At 43.5% G+C, this 17,896-nt stretch overlaps 1 protein-coding gene across 1 annotated transcript in view; it reads right to left on the minus strand.

Annotated features, from left to right (window-relative positions):
• LAMA5 (laminin subunit alpha 5) overlaps positions 1 to 14,703 on the minus strand; it is a 188,098-nt gene extending 173,395 nt beyond the window's left edge. Inside the window, exons 1-2 of the mRNA XM_088153275.1 lie at positions 14,036 to 14,703; positions 2,178 to 2,330 (exon numbers count right to left, since the gene is read on the minus strand). Coding sequence (XP_088009401.1) covers positions 2,178 to 2,330; positions 14,036 to 14,344 — 462 coding nt within the window. The 5' untranslated portion in view covers positions 14,345 to 14,703. The remainder of the gene's footprint in view (positions 1 to 2,177; positions 2,331 to 14,035) is intronic.
• Positions 14,704 to 17,896: the final 3,193 nt, after the last annotated feature.

The raw sequence follows: 17,896 nt of genomic DNA on the forward strand, positions 1-17,896 counted from the left end.
CATCTCAGTATGTCAAAATATCTCACATTTGGGGCCATAACCATCAATTTGTAGAAGGGAAGTAAAAATTAGTAGATTACCTGATACTTTGCATATCTGAGGTCCTACCACAAAAGTTTAAGACTCAACTACAAGGTATCAGCAATTCCCCCTGGAGTGACTTCTTAACTGGCTGTTATCTGCTGAGGAAGGTGTCAACTTTCAGGTTGTTCATCATACTTGAAGAAAATATCTTGAAAGCACCACAGTCTACACAATCTCGACAACAAAAGCTGGGCCAATATTGACTTTATGTCTTTCCCTCTTTGAGGCTGTATCAACAGCAAGGTTCCAAACCTATCCTAAAGGGTAATTTACTGATGATGTATGTCCATTCAATGCATGGAATATAACCAGGGGACGCATTTAGGGACCATTTAACCATTTAGACAAACAGGAGGGTCAAACAAAAAAGCTTTGCGTGCAACAAACAGAAAGTGACAAGTTTACCCCGCTTCGTATTAAACTATTTTTATAGGTGTGGTTTCTTTTTCTTTCCAAGGGGGAATAGACAAGCAATATAAACTTGATGGCAGGATTTCCTTAATTGCTAGTTTTTACAAGCTCCACCAGGAATCTTTTTGGGCAGAAAAGCAAGATAAAGCGCTTTAAATCAGTATTGTTCAACCTTGGCATCTTTAAGATCTCTGGACTTCAACTCCCAGAATTCCCCAGCCAGCTTTAAAATAATCAATGTGAAGGTATCCTTCAAGTAATGCTTGAAATAATCCGTGTGAAGGTATCCTTTACTTACAACCTGAAGTGCAAAGTATATGGCACTGTATCATTCTGCTTGATCTATGTGCTGGTGCAGTGGCATCTATGCAGGGAACCAAGTGTATCACTTTGACAAAAGCACCATTGTGCTGTTGTGCTATACAAGCCTTACCCTTTGACATCACACACACATGCAAAGGGGGGCGGGGCTTGTGACATGATGTTGCTTCCAGCCCAGGGACTGTCCCTAAATAAATTTTAGAACGCTTTCCAAAAAGTTGATACTGTTATTTCTATATCCCGCAATATAACTCTGCGTGGGCACCCAATTGACTCACGCTTTGGTCAATTCTTTGTCTAAAGACCAACAGCATATCAGTGAATCAACGGAAGGTACAGAATTTTTAATATGCCTTAGAGCAGGGTTCCTCAACCTTGGCAACTTTAAGACGGGTGGACTTCAACTCCCTTGCTGGCTGGGGAATTCTGGAAGTTGAAGTCCACCCGTCTTAGAGTCACCTTCAAATATCTGTGACCACAAAAATCCTCCATTAACTTCCTTAAAACAATACAAGTACCTTGATCAAGAAGCCTGCTATAGTAGGTTAAATACTTTTTTTCTGCATGTACCTTATGGCAAAACTAGGTCAGAAATGGCTTCATTGCTTCTAAGTTTATTTGGGAGATAAATAAATACACTCACAGCTACCTTTACAAACTGATAATCACACACACACACACACACAAAACTAAAACTCTCATGTCTGTAACCTTCAACTGGGCAAAATGGTGCATCACGGGGCAACCATTTTTGAACCAAGATACCTCAAATGGGCTAACGTACAGAATGCATCCAAAATTCGGGACCCATTACTCCCAAGGGATTGAAATTTGGGGAATTTGGGGGGAGGGGATAAAGCACAGTCAGACTTGCAAGGTTCTGTTATTAGAGCCAATATTAATAGAAGTAGTTTTAGCCTTCATGTGAAGTTGATTTCTTGGTTTGGTCTACATAGCAGGGCTGAGAGCTACGCAGCCCTAGCAGAAAAGGTTCTGGTTTAATGTCTGACCCAAAACACATCTACTGAACTTCCAGAACCTGATGATCTACTCCAGTTACAAAACGTGTTTTCCCATTTCAGGCACATAGTAACAGTTTCTCCTTAACAAGTTCCTCCACAAAACTTCTCCATCCTAATTACAGTATGATGGTCACAAAACACACCAGTGCTTTGCTTTTTTGGTTTTCTTTATATACACATTGGTTCTCTCTTTTCCTCTTCTTTATCCTGCCAACATCAATGGCTTCTCTCCTTGTTTAACCCCCCTCTTTTTCCCTTAGCGTACCCCTGTTCTTCTTATAAGAAAGCGCCCCATTGACTTATTTTAGTAGAAAGCAGGTAATCTAATGCATCACATACCTGTCCCAGATCTAAGGTGACATTGACCTCGTTGAATTCCAGCCTGCGAGACAGAGGAGGACTCTGCCACCAACGTTCGGTCCCGTCGATAGCATTAGTGATGGGGTGGGCTTTGTTGCTGTTGGCTGAAGAACAGATGTCACAATACTGCCCCTATGGCCAAAAGACAATAAAATACAAATGGTCAAAAACTGCAGAGAAAAGCATACATTTTTATTCATGGTCAACAGGAAGCTACATCCACCATCATTTACCAGATTCAGCATACAATCATTGGTCTAACCCAGTTGTAATACAAAGACTAGTAGTTTAGGGCTATTGTATATGACCTGCAAGATCCCAGCACCCCATTAGGTGGCAGCAAATGTTTGGTATCTCTGTACTGCCACCTAGTGGTCATTTGGATAACTGCAGCCAAGATATAAAATCCCAAGTTTGAAATGTTTTCAGGTAAAGCATGTTAGCAGTGTTATTGGCCTTAAGTTCTAGCAGTAAAATGCAACAGTACCTATGTTGCTGGCCCAACAGCCACCTTTTCTAAGGCTCTTTTCCTTGCTTATGAATGCAATAAAATGTTTTGAAAAACAAAGAATGAAAAAGGAGGCATTTGTCAAGTTTTGGTCCTATTATGTCATTCTGAGTGTCTCACATGGGGGTATCCAGGGGCCGTGCCAAAAAAGTTAAGATGGCAACTGCAACTGCGTGATCAAAGCCCAAGTGCTTTTTACCAGCAATACATGTAGAATGGAGACGTGACAAACATCTCAGAAGGGACTCTCCCTAGTTTCTTGGACTGTACAGGTAGTCCTTGACTTACGACCACAATTGGGACTGGAACTTCTGTTGCTAATCAATGCAGTTGTTAAGTGAGTCACACCCAATTTTATGGCCTTTTTTGCCATGGTCGTTAAGCAAATCACACAGTCATTAAGCAAATCTGGCTTCCCCCACTTTTGCTTGTCAGAAGCCAGCTCAAAAGGTCATAAATGGCAATCATGTGACCCTGGGACACTGTAACCATCATAAATACATGCTAGTTGCCAAGTGGCCGAATTTTGATCATGTGACTGTGGGGACACTGCAACAGTCATAAGTGTGAGGACTGGTCATAAGTCACTTTTTCAGTGCCATCACAACTTCATTGTTAAACAAATGGTTATAAGTCGAGGACTACCTGTAAAGGCAAGCGGGGGAGAGAGGTACTTTCAGACTTGCAAGATTAATGTCTGCCTTGCGAGGCAGCCTAGACAAGAAGCACCCACAGAAGTACTAGCCCTATCTTTACGGTAAGGTTACATTAACAGAAACTTGCAAATCTAAAAGTACATCTCTCCCCCCTCACTTTACAGCCCAAAAAAATAGGGAGGGTCCCTTTTGAGATGTTTGCCACACTCCCATTGCTTTTGCAGACTCAGCTGCTGCTTGTCTGACCACTGTCTAGTCTGCAGCTCTTCCTCCTGTCTCCCAAGGTCATTCCAACACACCATTACACATGAATAAGAGAAAGCTAAATTATCTTGGAAACAAATGTGAAAAGACACATTCATCAACACATGAAATCGAAGCAAATTGCAAACAGCACAATATGCTGTTATTCATTTTACTGGCATCCCAATGTTCTTCAAGGAACATAAGGCAGCACATCTAGTGCACCCTTCTCAAACTCTAACCCACAACTGCCCTGTGAAATGGGATTGGCTGAGTAATAAGGACTGGCCTCAAATGGTCTTTCAGAGATCAGCGTTGTCCTGAAATTGGGTCTCCTGATCCTAGTTCACCCTCTAAGTACTACTTCAAGCTAGGAACAGACAAAATACAACGATATTTTTCTTAAACAAGAGATAAAAAGATCTAGAGTGCCTTGCTGCAAATCTGAAGACAACTAGAAACATAAACAAAGGCAACAACATTACAGAAATTATTACAAAATTTAATTCCTAGCCTTGCAACACAATCCAAGAAAATGAACAAGGAATGCAAGGAATAAGGAATCCAATCCATTCCATTAAATCAGAGAGATTACAGAAGCCTTTGCACAGTGTAACATAAAACTGTGAGAAATCTAGAGAGATCCTAGAACTGATGGGCAAAGTTTGAGCATTTTCCTCCAACTGTGAAAAAAACACTTATCCCTGAGTCAAGGTTGACTGCTTTTGAGCAGAACAATACATCCATGTTGTTTTCTTGATGACAAAATGAAAACGGCTTGGCACTACCTTTTTTCAAGTTCTTTTCCCATTTTCTCATTTCCCTGCTAATCTTTCATCCAAATTCTAACCAGATCTGACCCAACTTAGCTTTTAAAGTGGTTTGCCATTGCCTTCTCCCACATTTTTTTTCACCTTTCTAGCAGAAATATTAACCAGGTCCAACCCCTCTAAATTTTTTTGAGATCAGCCTAGACTTACTGAGGCACTTGTCCTGACTTCTAAGCACACCCAAATCCTCCCATCCCTACAGCTGGATTTCATAAAGTGGATCACGAACTAGGACAAAGACATTCCCAAAGAGTGAATGAGTGCCTTGCAGTGAAATACCTATCACAAGAGCTTCATCAGACTGCTAAAAATAGCAGCAGTGAGAGAGCAGAGTATAAAAAGGGACTAATTCCCATCTCATAAAGGGTTTCTACTGGAAAATCTGAATGAAAAACACCTTTCCAACGGTCATTTCCTACTCTTGTGTTGTATGCTATCACAATTACATTTCTAACACACAAAGTGTTTGGGAACTTCCATTGTCAGCTTTCTCTATTCCTCATATGGCTTTTAAGGACAATCAAGCACAATGCCACAACAGTAAGACATTATCCCAGCTGCCAACTGCGATGCCTTCTGCTACTGTAAAAGTCCTCATGGGATCAGGAAGTGAGGAACAGCTTCCATTGTCAGTACTATCCTATAATATCTTCCACAGAAAGCTCCAGGATCCATCTAGAGTTTAAAATAAATCAGGGTATACTAACTCCTTTTAGTTGTGATGCTAGATACACCTCCTGAAATCCATTAGATTTCTTTGTCTCGGATGTTTTCTCCATTTCTCCAGAACTTGCAGACAGAAGTAGAGCTTCAAGAGCCCCTGCTAGTAGATCCATCTTCTCAGGGCCTGTTAAAACTAGTCTCAGTCATTTCTATGGGAACCGAGACATAGATGGTGGTAAACAGAACAGGAACAAAGAAAATGACTCTGTCCAACAAGTTAACTAAGTTAAACAGAAGACTATTCAAAAACCTCAACTGGTACAGAGTACAGTGGTCTTGTGTGCTGACAAGCAAAAGCTGATTTAGAAGAGCATCAGCTCTCCTTCCATCACTGCACTGGTGACTTATAGGCTTCTGAGTACAACGAAATTCATAGCTTGGATCCCGGGAAGCTTCAGGACTGTCTTCTCTAGAAAGCATCTGCCTGTTCTACACATTTGACTCATGAAGGTAAGTTGCACATCCCCACCTCATTGAAGCTAAGGGGGCAGAGATCCAAACATCCCTTCTTTATATCTCCCCAGCCCTATGGAACAGCTTGTCCTGCCTCCAATATAAGGGTGGCCCTCTCTCTGTTATCATTCAGTAAAGAAATGAAAACAGTGCTTTTTCCATGGACTTTTAAATCTTAACTTATTGGAGATAACATTAACATGTTATACCAGCTGGGCTTATCTTTTATTTTCATTCTTTTAATAATGTTGGGGTTTTATGGTTATTTTATACCTGTAAGCTACCCAGAGTCTTATGATTGGGACACTACAGAAATAATGTAAAATAGAAATAAAAGAATAAATAGTTAAATGCCCAATGCTCTATTCAGACAACATACTAAGCTGGGTATAATCGGGAAGGAAAAAATTTTGTTTTCTGTTTTGTTTTGTTTTGATTTTGACTTAGTTGGCCGTTCAACCCCAGGCATTTGGTTAATTTAGGATTCAATGTCTTACGTAGCCCAGATAAATGGGTTAATCCAGTTAACCAGGTTGTGTGAACACATCCAATGTGATACATCCTAAGTACACAATGTAACACAACTTCTTTATGAGAAGCAACTTTCAGTTTGGACTTCAGCATTTGCAGCCAGATGGATCTGAATTCAAACACACTGTTTGATCTCCACTCAGCACTTTAATCATAGTAAATTTATGAAAATAAGGAAAAATGCTAAGTGTTCATGTGTTTAAAGAGGAGTTAAAAATAATAACAATGCTTTTTAAGCTAACCTTCATATTTCTTTTGACAAAGTGGGAATTATGTTCAATAGGAAATTCACAGCCGGCCATTCTAACAGCCTTAGGTAGAAACAAGGGCTAACACTTAGAGAGAAGCTCTTTCAGAACCCATCTGCTAAGCTCTTCCGGCTTCTAGTTTAGTTTTGTTAATGGATGATATATGATATCAAGCAGATGAAAGGGTCAGACAAGCTCAATTTCTGAAACATAGACTCTGGAGTTTATTATTGTTGTTCCAGACTACTGATTTTAAATATGGTGCCCTTAATTTACTCCATACCTCCATCGCTGATGTAGTCACTAAGAACTACAGAAACCTGTAAATGGAATTAATGAAAAACTATGACCTTTCCGTGGTCAGATCTCATGTTCCTTCCTTTTTAAAACATGTCAGCTTTTATGGGAAAGAATCAGCTACGTAACGATTATACCAGACTGACCAAACACTTGGATCAAATAAAGGCTAGATGAGAGAAGAATAGGAAGAAGGATTACAAACAAATTTAATTTGGGATTCTTGAAAGACAGCTTTTTTTATTTGAAAATTGATGGTAGGGTCCAAGAAAGATAATTTCATTGAAATTAAGCTGTATTTTTGGATGATCATCATCACTCCACTCAAGAGGTTCCATATAGCTAGTTATAAATTAAAGAATCCGAACAATAACTAATGATCATCAAACACTTATGGCAGCTTCAAATGCTAAACTAATTCCATGTAGACCATAACACAGCAAATCCATGCAGTGCTTAGCACATCCCCTTTCCCAGCCTGTATCTCAGCAACTTTCTGGTGGCTGGTAGGTCTCTGGAACTGCATGGTGGCCAGATCACTAATCTTTTCCGCAGCCAGCCCTTTCTTTCACCAAAGAACTCACAAACATATGCTTGCACAGAACTAGAGCAACAAAAAGAAGCCCTTTAGAAGTTACTCCTGCCATCCACCTGCCATCCACCTCGATGTCCAAAGGACAGAAAGGGAGTCAACCATTTGCTTGTTCATTAACCCTGATGCAACCAATTTCAAACATTTGTACAGCTACAGCTAAGGAAAGGTAACTACAAACAAGCCATAGTTTCCCACTGTAGTTAACACTTTCAGGCTTAACTACAATCTCAGCTATGGCCAGGGTTTGGACCATAAACGTAACTGCAGTACAGCTTAACATGCTGTACAAACCAGCCTGCAATCTTTACACAGAGCAAATGTTTCCTCTGCTGTCACCCAGATCCCTTGAATGCTCAAGAGAAGTGCTAAAACAAGAAAGGAACACTTCCATTATTGGATAGAGCTTTCTTGCTTGACTTCTGCTTTCTGCAGGGGGAGCTGGCCAACCCCACAAGCTCCTTCCATGGCTTGGTTTTCGGAAAGTACAAAGTAGGTGTCCCAGACTGTTCCCCTTGACTAAACGACTCAGAAACCATGATTTGTTCTGAATGGTTCTGGTTTGAGAGAAGTCAGGATTCAAGTTCCCCAACCGCAATAAAGAAACCACAAAAGGAATGTTTACAATTCAAGTGTTCCCCTTGGCATGAAGAGCCAAACAATTCAGCAGCCCATTTATTTTGTCCACAATAAGCCAGAATTCTCATAAATTCTAGCTTATCATGATGCCGAAACACTCCCATGGAGTATGTTCAACTTGGACTGGAATAAAAGAAACCCATTAGCTGCCCTTTCACTAAAGCCTCTGAGTGGGAAAAATACAGCCTCTTCTGAGTTTCAGTAGCAAAATCTGAAGTAACATTTCCAAGGATGATGTTCCTATTCAGAACTCAAAATAAAAGGCCGTTTTCAGGAACGCTGAACTCATACACTGCACTGGCAGCTGGACTTACTGAAAAACCCAGCACATTCAAAACAAGCAGGACAGAAGCTCTTTTGAAATTCAGCCTCCGAGTCTGGCTGAAACTTGGAAACTAAGATTGTTCAAATCTATTGCTTGGGACGCGTGCCAATTCACACAGCTCACTCTGTGTCCAGTCTGGGGACCTCAGTCGCCAAGAAGGTCATCTGAATAAAGGGTCAGCACCAACTTTTCAGGCACCTTGGCATCCAGAGATTAGGGTTTCTCCTCTCCCGGTTTCAAATGTGTGCAATGTTTGTAAAACTGGCAGATGAAGGGCACCGCCAAGCATTTCCTTGTGTTTGTTGACATCTTCTCCAATGTACAGCACAGGTGGAAGAACACAGGCAGTAGGCAGTGTGCATCTTAAACAGCAACATGGCCATATTCAGGTCTGTCACCACACTGCTAGAAATCTCCATTCAACAAGAACGGGGAAGGCACTGAGAAAACACCCCCCTGCCCCCATCCCATCCCTATTTCCCAACTGCTTGCAATAAAAAGGCTTTAGTAACTAATCCCAGGCACAAGCTCTTGAACCTTCTCGCTTGCAAGAAGGGTTCAAAGTGCAGGAGAGCTGGCAACTAAATGGAAAAGACAACAGAAGGAGCTGAGGCTCCAGACTGAAGATCAGTAGAAAGGAAATCTCTGAAACCGCTGTGGCAGATCTAAAGTGAAGCCAAGACTTTGTTACAACTTAAAAGGTTAATACATTTACCGCAACGTCAGTGTTCATAGCAAAGAACCAAACATGGAGGAAACCTTTCACATTGCTATTGTTTTTGTTCTTCAAACTCTCAGAAATTCTGGCCAACTAGCCCACGATTGTCCTCAGTACACCTAACCTTGAAATACTGGCAACCCCATGAGCTATAAAACCAAGGAAGGGTGTGAAGAATCACACCCAACAACACCTGTTGGGTTCAATTGTTTGGCACTTTGTGAAAAATCACCACTGTTTCTAAAGGGTGCCATCATGACACCATCCTTCTGCTCACAATATAAAGGAACAATAATCATAGCATCATCATGGCAAGATGACGCTGTAGCTGAACCTCTGCAAGGGCCAGGTAGCAGGATTCCTCGCAAATAAGGGGGAAAACCCACCACGGAGCTCAGATGGAGGCACCAGAGGTGGGTCAAGAAGATAAGCTCAGCTGCTGAACCGAGTCCACATGAAGTGCTCTGCCAATCCAAGAGCTGCATAAAAACAATGTATGGCTTGGCTCAGAGGCAGCTGACCCTAACCCTTGTAGAAGGCAAGCACATTTTGTTAACATAGAAATCAAAACTGCTTTTCTCATACGGAGCTGTTGGTAGGATTGGAGAGTAAGAATAGGCTAGCTAGCACAGAAAGGCCCTGAAGTCCCATGGAGATAGCTGGTGCCTGCCAGGACTGGTGAAGCAGAAGGAAGGCACAACTACCCTAAGGAATATAAGAAAAAATTAAGACCCCCAAGAGTCAAGCAAAGGGTGTTTCTAATTCACACAGCTACATAAATGCCTTCCCTTTCTCTACAAGTCACTGCAGAGAAAGGGTGAATTGGGGCATGAAAGTTAACATAAAGACAAGTGATATAAAACAAGTATTTGGTATGAGTAGAATCACAGAGTTGGAAGTGGCAATTTATACCATAAAGTCCAACCTTCTGCCCAGTGCAGGAATCAACATTAAAGTGCCTCTGACAGATAGCTGCCTAGCTAACTTCTGCATGAACAGATTTAGTGAATAGTTGCTCACTCTTCTCTGGTTAATAGCTTCCCCTATTAAACCATTCTTAACATTTGGAAGTTTTTTCTAACATTCCATTGTAACTGAAATCTATTATTCTGGGCCCTATACTCTGGAACAACAGAGAAAGAGGTATTGATCTTCTTCTGTGATATTCTTTCAGGTATTTGAGGAATGTTATCATATTCCCCCCTCTCAAAGTCATCTTTTTTCAAGGCTAAACATGCCCAGCTTATTCAGTGTCTCTTCACAGGACTGAGTTTCTAGTTCCCTGATCATCTTTGGTGCTCTTCTCTGAACTTCTTGCAGCTCATTTGAATCCTTTTTTAAGAGGGATGCTTGGGACCAAGCACAATCCTCAAGAAGAAGTCTGAAGGACTCAGAATAAAGTGGGACGATCACTTCCTGTAATTTTTAGAAGTCTAGTAGCAGCTTTTCTGACTTCCAAATTTTATTAAAAGGCTTAAGTTTCTGTGAGCTCCAGTTCAAAGTCACAAAGCTGATGCCTTTTAATAAAATATGTTAGTCGGAAAAGGTGATACCAGACTCCTGATCTTTTGCCACCATAGTCTAGCATAGCTCTCCTCCTACAATTCCTGTAATTCTGAAACTACATTTCTAGTAGTGGAGCCTAAAATCGCTGTTGCCTTTTTTGCAACTACATCATGCTGCTGACTCATACTGATTTTCATCAACTACTATTCAAGATCTTTTTCACAAATATTATTACCAAATCAGGTATCCCATATCTGTATGTCTCTAGCCTACTCATGCATAACCCTTTGGGATCATGGGCTGCAAGGGGCTCTTGTAGAATTTTCTGTCGCTATTTGTGGTCAGGGAATAAGGAACCAGGTGAGTCCAAAGCAGAAAGTAATTCAGGTCCTCTTCAAACACATTTTTCTCATAGCCTACCAGCTTAATTTTAACCTTCTTGGAAATCAGCAGAACTGAGTTCATCACCAAAATTTGATTGACTACAAGCGACTATACATGAGAAGACCTGAAAGACCAGGTTAGGGAGGAAATCTATGTAGTCGCTAAGAATCAACATCAACCTGATGGCACATAACCAATCACAGGCTCCTGGGAATGAAGAAATTAAGACCACACATGAAAAATACTACAGGATGCAAGTTATCCACCCTCTTTCTAAATTACAATGTACTGTAATCTAAATTACTTGTTCAACCAGGAAGATACGTTTTATATGGACCTGCAAACCCATAGGTGGGTTGATCATTTATGGAAGATTCCAAGTTGCTAAAGTTTTGGCCGTTTGTTACAAGACTTAGTTTCCTTCAAGTTGAGTTCTACTCCTGCTGACTTCATGGACACAACTATGATTTTTTTCTTGGCAGCAACACAAGTGATTTGCCACTTTGTTCTTCCAGAAATTTTTTTTTAGCTTACCAATCTAACGCTCACTTTTGGTATTCCACCTAGAAGTCTCCTCTAAGTTGGCAGCATAGATATCGAATGAATGAATGAATGAATGAATGAATGAATGAATGAATGAATGAATGAATGAATGAACTAACTAACTAACCAACCTGGCTTGAACATGCTTAGCTTCCAACTCTAAACAACAATCAAACAGGTTTGGTATAAGCATCTGTTACACAGAAACAAAGTCCACCCTGTGTTTTGTTGTGGTTACTTCTCCACTTCTCAATGTGAACTGTTGCTTTCTCTGTGAGTACAGCCCAGTCCTTCTCACCCACCCATGGAGGATAAACTCCAGGTGAACTGGCATCTTAGCTGCTTCCTAATCAAGCAACAAACACAGAGGTCCTGCTGCTTTGGTTTGTCTTCTCTCACTGGGGGTGGTTTCAGATTCCATTTGTTTCCCAACTACTCTAGTTGCCCTCACAAGATTTACAACAACCCTGGGAAATCAAAGCTCAGTTGCTCACACTCTTCTCCTCCTTCCTTTAACAAACTCCCTCCTGCAACTGGGATCTCTCCATCCCAGATGTCCATGATTGTGTGCATTTTGACAAGCACAAGCTCCTTGAACAGTGGCACACTTCTGCCATCCACATTCCTGGGAAATTCTTGGCCCGGGGTGCATGTGGCTCCTCAGTAAGGCCCCCTTCTAAGCAGACATTTACTTTTGACATAAGCCTGTAATAATTGTTTATCCTTAACACACCCTCCACTCCCACCCACATTCCTTCAAACAATTTGAGGACTTCATTGCATCTAGATTCTCAAAATTCAACCCACTTCCCTTAAGTCTGACAAACAGATACTCTTTTTTTCCCAAAGCACCATGAGATCAGCATTGTTACAGCACATGGGGCGCACACTTGGTGTACTTTTTTCTCCAATCAGGGGTTCTGTCTTCTTGCAGAGCTTTAGAAAGTGATCAAATCTATTTGATCAGAACAAATAAAATGAGTGTAGACCTGTCACAAGGAATACTACTACGATACCACCATCTTCAATTCTTTTATTAAAAAATGATTTATTGTCTCTCTCTGAACTAGTATAGATTTGCACATCAGGTTTGAAAAGATCCAAGGTGGAAATATTAAATAAGTATTTATAACACGTAATATAAAATGTAAACATATTTCATATTTGTATTAGGTTGACCTCTACACACTTTTCTAGCAATACACATCATAAATGTAGCACGTGGTATTACTTCTGTGTATATCTCATTTAATCCTATCTCAAGACCTTAGAAAGTTGATGAACACCATTTCCTTTATATACATGTTGACCTCTCTTTTCTTTAAATGTTATTGCCGCTTTAATCTAGCACATTCTGAGGTCTTCACAGAATATCTGGATAAGCTATGCAATGCTCAACTCAAAAACAAGTTAGAATATCCATCATTTCGACCTCAGCCAACCTTAAATAAAACCAGGGTGCTTCAGGACTCACAATGAGACCAAACCACCTTACCATATGGATATGAGAGCCCTCTGAACACACAGGGAAAGCAATATATATATATAATTACTGTTATCAAACAGAATGAATGAAATAGATCAATTTGTTTTTGCCAACCCAATGCTTCTTTAAAAAAACTTCATCTATCCCAAATTCATCACCCTAGCAAAATCTGACATGTTTTCGATTTCAACAGAGGACTTTAGCAAGGGTTTTTCTATTCTTCCCGCTCAACAAGTCCAAACATATTTTGTGATGAACAGCACGCCGTTGTGCTCTTAAGTCTGAACACTGACTAATAACGTACCCACAGCCATTTATGCAGCCGTAGCTCTCAAGAAACCAATTCCCTTTACTGCCCTCCCAGCTTTCAAGGGATCTAATCCTTCTTCCCATTTCTCCAGATTTCTGATTAAGATTTTTCTCTCTCACCTAGTTCCCCAGACCAGAAATTCAACTTAGCAAGTGATTTGTTGGTCTTTCTCCAATAAATATGGGGGGGGGGAGCACTGGGGACCCTTTCTTCAAATAGGAAGGTGGTAAATGTGAAAAATCCCTTTTATAAAACACCGAACAAACAGGCATTGAGCGTGCAGATACAAAGTGCATGTTGGAAAGAGGGTTTGTGTGTCTGTCCTGTTAGCGGAGAATCAGTCCAGAAGCAAGGAAAGCTGGAAGATAAACATAATCTAGCAATGGATGGATGGATGGATGGATGGATGGAAGGAAGGAAGGAAGGAAGGAAGGAAGGAAGGAAGGAAGGAAGGAAGGAAGGAAGGAAGGAAGGAAGGAAGGAAGGAAGGAAGGAAGACAAAGCCACACAGAGTCCTAATTGCCTGAGCAAGGGGGGAAGGGGGGGCTGGGAAAGTGAGGGGATTCAAGGCATGGCTCTAACCCATTCTTGCAAAGGGGAGCAAGATCTGCTCCGAAGTTTGGATGAGTCGCTTTTAAGACGTCCCCTTCCCTCCGTCTTCCCTGAACCCTTTACAGTAGCTCCGCAATGCTCGCGCGACCATCCCGCCGGTCATTTCCAGAAAGGAGATCGCGGAAAGACGGCGCGCGCTCTGCTCTGGAGCCGCGCCGCGCGAAAGAACTCGCTGAACAGAAACTGATTAACGCGTTGCCGCGATTTCCCCTCCCGGAAGGAACGCCGCGTACCTGGATGGTCTGGTTGGGCTCCCCTCCCGCGACCGGCCCTCCCACGAGTTTGCAATACAAGTCTTCCACCGAGCGGGGGGGGCTCTTCGCGCCGGCGTCTTCCTCGCCGCAGGTCGCGGTGGCCGAGATCTTGGTGCCCTCGGCCAGGTTGAAGTAAGGCGGGTGCAGGCTGTAGCCGTTCACATCGGCCTGGAAGGAGACCGGCTGCCCCGCCGCAGCGCCCAGCAGGGCCGCCAGCAGCAGCGCGACGGGCGCCGCCGCCGCCGCCGGGCACCGGACCCGAGCGGCGGGTGCTGCCCGGCTCGCCATGTTCCCGGGGCCGGGCTTTGGCCGCACGGGAGAGCGCGCGCCGGCGCGCCTGGAGGGGTCGGGCGAGGGTCCGCCGCGGGAGAGGCCGCTCGGGCTGACCCCGGGCGCTCCCGGCCGGAGCGGCGAGGTCCGAGGAGGCGGCTCCGGGCGGAGGCGGAGAGCCGCGGTGGCAGCCGTGCCTGGACGCTCCGCAGAGTGGAGCCGAGGGAGGCGGCAGCAACCTGCGCCTGGAGCCTCCCCAACTTGCCGCCGCCGCCGCGCCGCTCCTGCGTGCGGCCACTTGGCCGAGAGCGCGTCGCGGTTTCTCTTTTGCAGCTGCGGCAGCCCCGAGAGGGAGGTGGCGCGGGGGAGGGAGGGGCCACGCGGGGATTAGTCCCGCCGGAGGCTGCCCATTGTGTTGGCCGTTCTCGCGGCTCTTGTCCCGGGTTAACCCGTTCGCCCACCTCCGGGCAGGAAGGGCGCAACGGGGGAAACAAAGAGGAAAGATCCGCACGCGCGCATCGCGTGCACCAGCCGCTGGGGGAACGAGAAAAAGGCGCCCGTTTGTGCACTCGCCCCCCAAGCCTCCCCCCCTTTGCAAATGGCTGAGAAGATCCAAGGCTTCTCCCCCACCCGGTGTGGCGAGTCCAGGCACGCTCGCCTGGGAGTGCTTCACGGGACGCGGGCTCCTTTGCGAGCAAAGCGCGCAAAATCTGGCCGTGATATTAAACGCGATCTTGTAATATGAGGCGTAAATGCCGCGGCTCTGACTTGGCTCTAAATTAGGACCCGCGATTTGGGTTCAGAGGGAGCGAACCTTCCTCGGGCCGTGTGATTTTCAAGCATGTTTTGACCACACTCCAGAGGAACCCTAAATCCCTCTTTACTTCATTCTAAATATTTTTTTTTAATCTTGAAAAAGAGAGTAAACTCAGCTAGGGGGTAGCACCAGCCAACCTGAGCTGATCTCACCGAGCAGGGTGGGACCTGAGTAGCACCTGGATGGGAGACCACTAGGAAATCTAAACAGTAGGCTAGACTGGGAAGTTGAAAAAACAAAATCTATTCCAGTGGAAAGCAGTAACAAACCACTTCCATTTGTTCTCAAGAACTCAAGGAGACAAGCTTGATTTGAGGGAGGCTTCACCTTTTAAAAGGAAGCACATAATACAATTGAACCCAGGGTCAAATATTGTCCTCTCTGTTCTCAGTGCCTCTAATTTTTAATGTGGAACAGTCAAATGCTGTAATCGAGGACAGTATTGCAGGAAGGCCAAAATGTGATGACTATCTCTGTCCACCTCTTCTCCCATGGAGGCTACCCAGTATGGTCACAGGACCACCCACAGCACCTCTGAGAGCTCCATGTACATGAGGCCTTCCCCGGCTGATGCATGTAGGAGAAGAACCAGAAAAGGTTCTGAGACACACTTCCCCAAAAGTGCATCCAGTCAGTTGCACCAAAAATGGGCCCACTGGAGGCACATCACAGACCTGTTCTACTTGCATCTTGATCAGCTCTTCCCATAAGTCAACACACATGAGAAGGATGGAGAATCCTTCTGGCTGATGCCGAACCATATCCAGCCCAGCAGTGGGCCACTCCGAGCCTAAACGGCATGGAGCCACCCCAGTGCGTATTATGTAAAGAGGCATGAACTGCAAACACCACTCTGCTTGTTATCTCCTGAAATGGAGATTTGAAGGGTTTATTAAGGCCACTGAAGCCAATGCCCTCTCAATTCCTCTGGGTCATTGTTTCTCCCGTTGAATTGTTCTTAATTATACGGAAGGGAGATCTATTTCCTTCCTGTAACTTGAAACTATTGCTTCACATCCTATACTCTGCAATGATGAACAAGTCTGTATGACATTCTTTTCAGTATTTGGAGAGCTATCATGTTTGAAGATGTTATCATGTCTCCTCCTAGGCATCTTTTCTCAAGGCTAAACATTGACCATTTCTTCAGTACCATTCATTATTATTACTATCAGCTCAGGTCAGTCCACTGCAGGATGAAGACTTCTTCATTGAAAGTTATGGGCTGCAATCTACCATGCTGGTTCAATGTGTGTTAGTAGATCAATGTTTTTCAACTTCTCAGTCCAGGGTTGAAAGAGAGTGACTGGCCCATAGTCACCTGGATGTGGCTTCCATGACTGAAGTGGCCTAGAACCTGGATCTTCTCACTCCTAGTCCAGCATCTTCACCACTACATCACACCAGCTTTGCCTTCTAAGACGTAGCTTCTAGGCCTCTGGACATCATTGTTGCCCTTTTCTGAACTTTTTCCAGTTTGCCCCCTTCTTAAAGATTGAAGTTGCTGAGAACTTGACAGAAGTATTTGAAGCGAGGTCTGATCCAAGGAGAAGTAACTTGGAGAGATTATTTTCCACTAGAAATGATACTTCTGTGGATGTAGCTTAAATGTAAAAACGAGCACACGGTTCTACGTGAGAAAGTGGTCATTCTCTGTGAAGACATGGAGGATTTGGCAAAGAGGAGAACAGTAGAAGAGAATATCTGTGGCTCAGGGTTGAACTGTGGAGTTCTTGATGCTCTCTGAGCTTGGTTGGTTGCTTGCAGACGTTCCGTTACCGTTGGGTAACAAAATGTCTGCAAACAAACAACCAAGCTCAGAGAGCATCAAGAACTCCAAAGAGGAGAAACCCCAGCTGAAGCTCTCACAGACCAAATGAAGAGGCCCAGAAAATGGAGACCTGAAACTGAACAATGGGCTAGATATTCCTTGTCACAGGAGTCAAAGAATTATGAGATTTATTCTATTCCAGTGGATTGATGATGTGTGAACAGTGATGTTTTTAAATGCCTGCAGAAAATGAAGGAGGTATCTGAATGATCATTCTGGTTCAACATCCTGGATTTAACCTATAAACGCCCAAATACATGGACTGTTTGTATCTGTTTCTTTCTTAAGAGACATTCTGACCAGGTCCCCCATACCATTCAAAGTAAAGCAGGGGAGGGGGGCAACTGAAGAGAAGCATGGTCTCTTCCACCGTGGCCCACCACCTTTCTGTTTGCACAACCTTTCCGGCCTTATTTTTGTTGTGACTCTTATATGCTGGATTTTGAACTGCCGGCTTCAGTGTTTATCTTGGGCTGAATGAATCTTCTGTTGTACTTCTGTGGTTTTATTTTGCCACGGAGTGAGACGCTGCCTAGGGCCGTTGAATAACTAGTCCTAAGAAACAAAAGACCAATTCTTTTATTGTTGCAGAGTGTAGGAACCACTGGGATGTCAGCACAAGTTTCTTGGGTGAATTGGACGGTTGCGGGAAACGTCCAACTGACAAGCTAAGGCGAGTTAAAGCTGTTTCACCCCCCAGCTGCTCCAGTCTTGGCACAGGCGGCTCGAGATGGCATTTACATGATGTCATGACTTTCAAGAGAAATTTTCATGTAACCCAAGGTGCCTCAGCCCCCCTTTGCAAAGAAGCGTTGGAGCACAGCAACCAAGCTCATTCAATTAGGAATGACTTCCTGGAGGGTTTTCAACACCACATTTAAACTCTTGCTGTGAATAGCTGTCTAAGCTTGGGAATTTTAAA

This window comes from Python bivittatus, unplaced genomic scaffold, assembly GCF_059951505.1.
Source record: "Python bivittatus isolate LINGU-HERP-01145 unplaced genomic scaffold, Pbiv_v1 ctg000700_np1212, whole genome shotgun sequence".
Lineage (NCBI taxonomy): Eukaryota > Metazoa > Chordata > Lepidosauria > Squamata > Pythonidae > Python > Python bivittatus.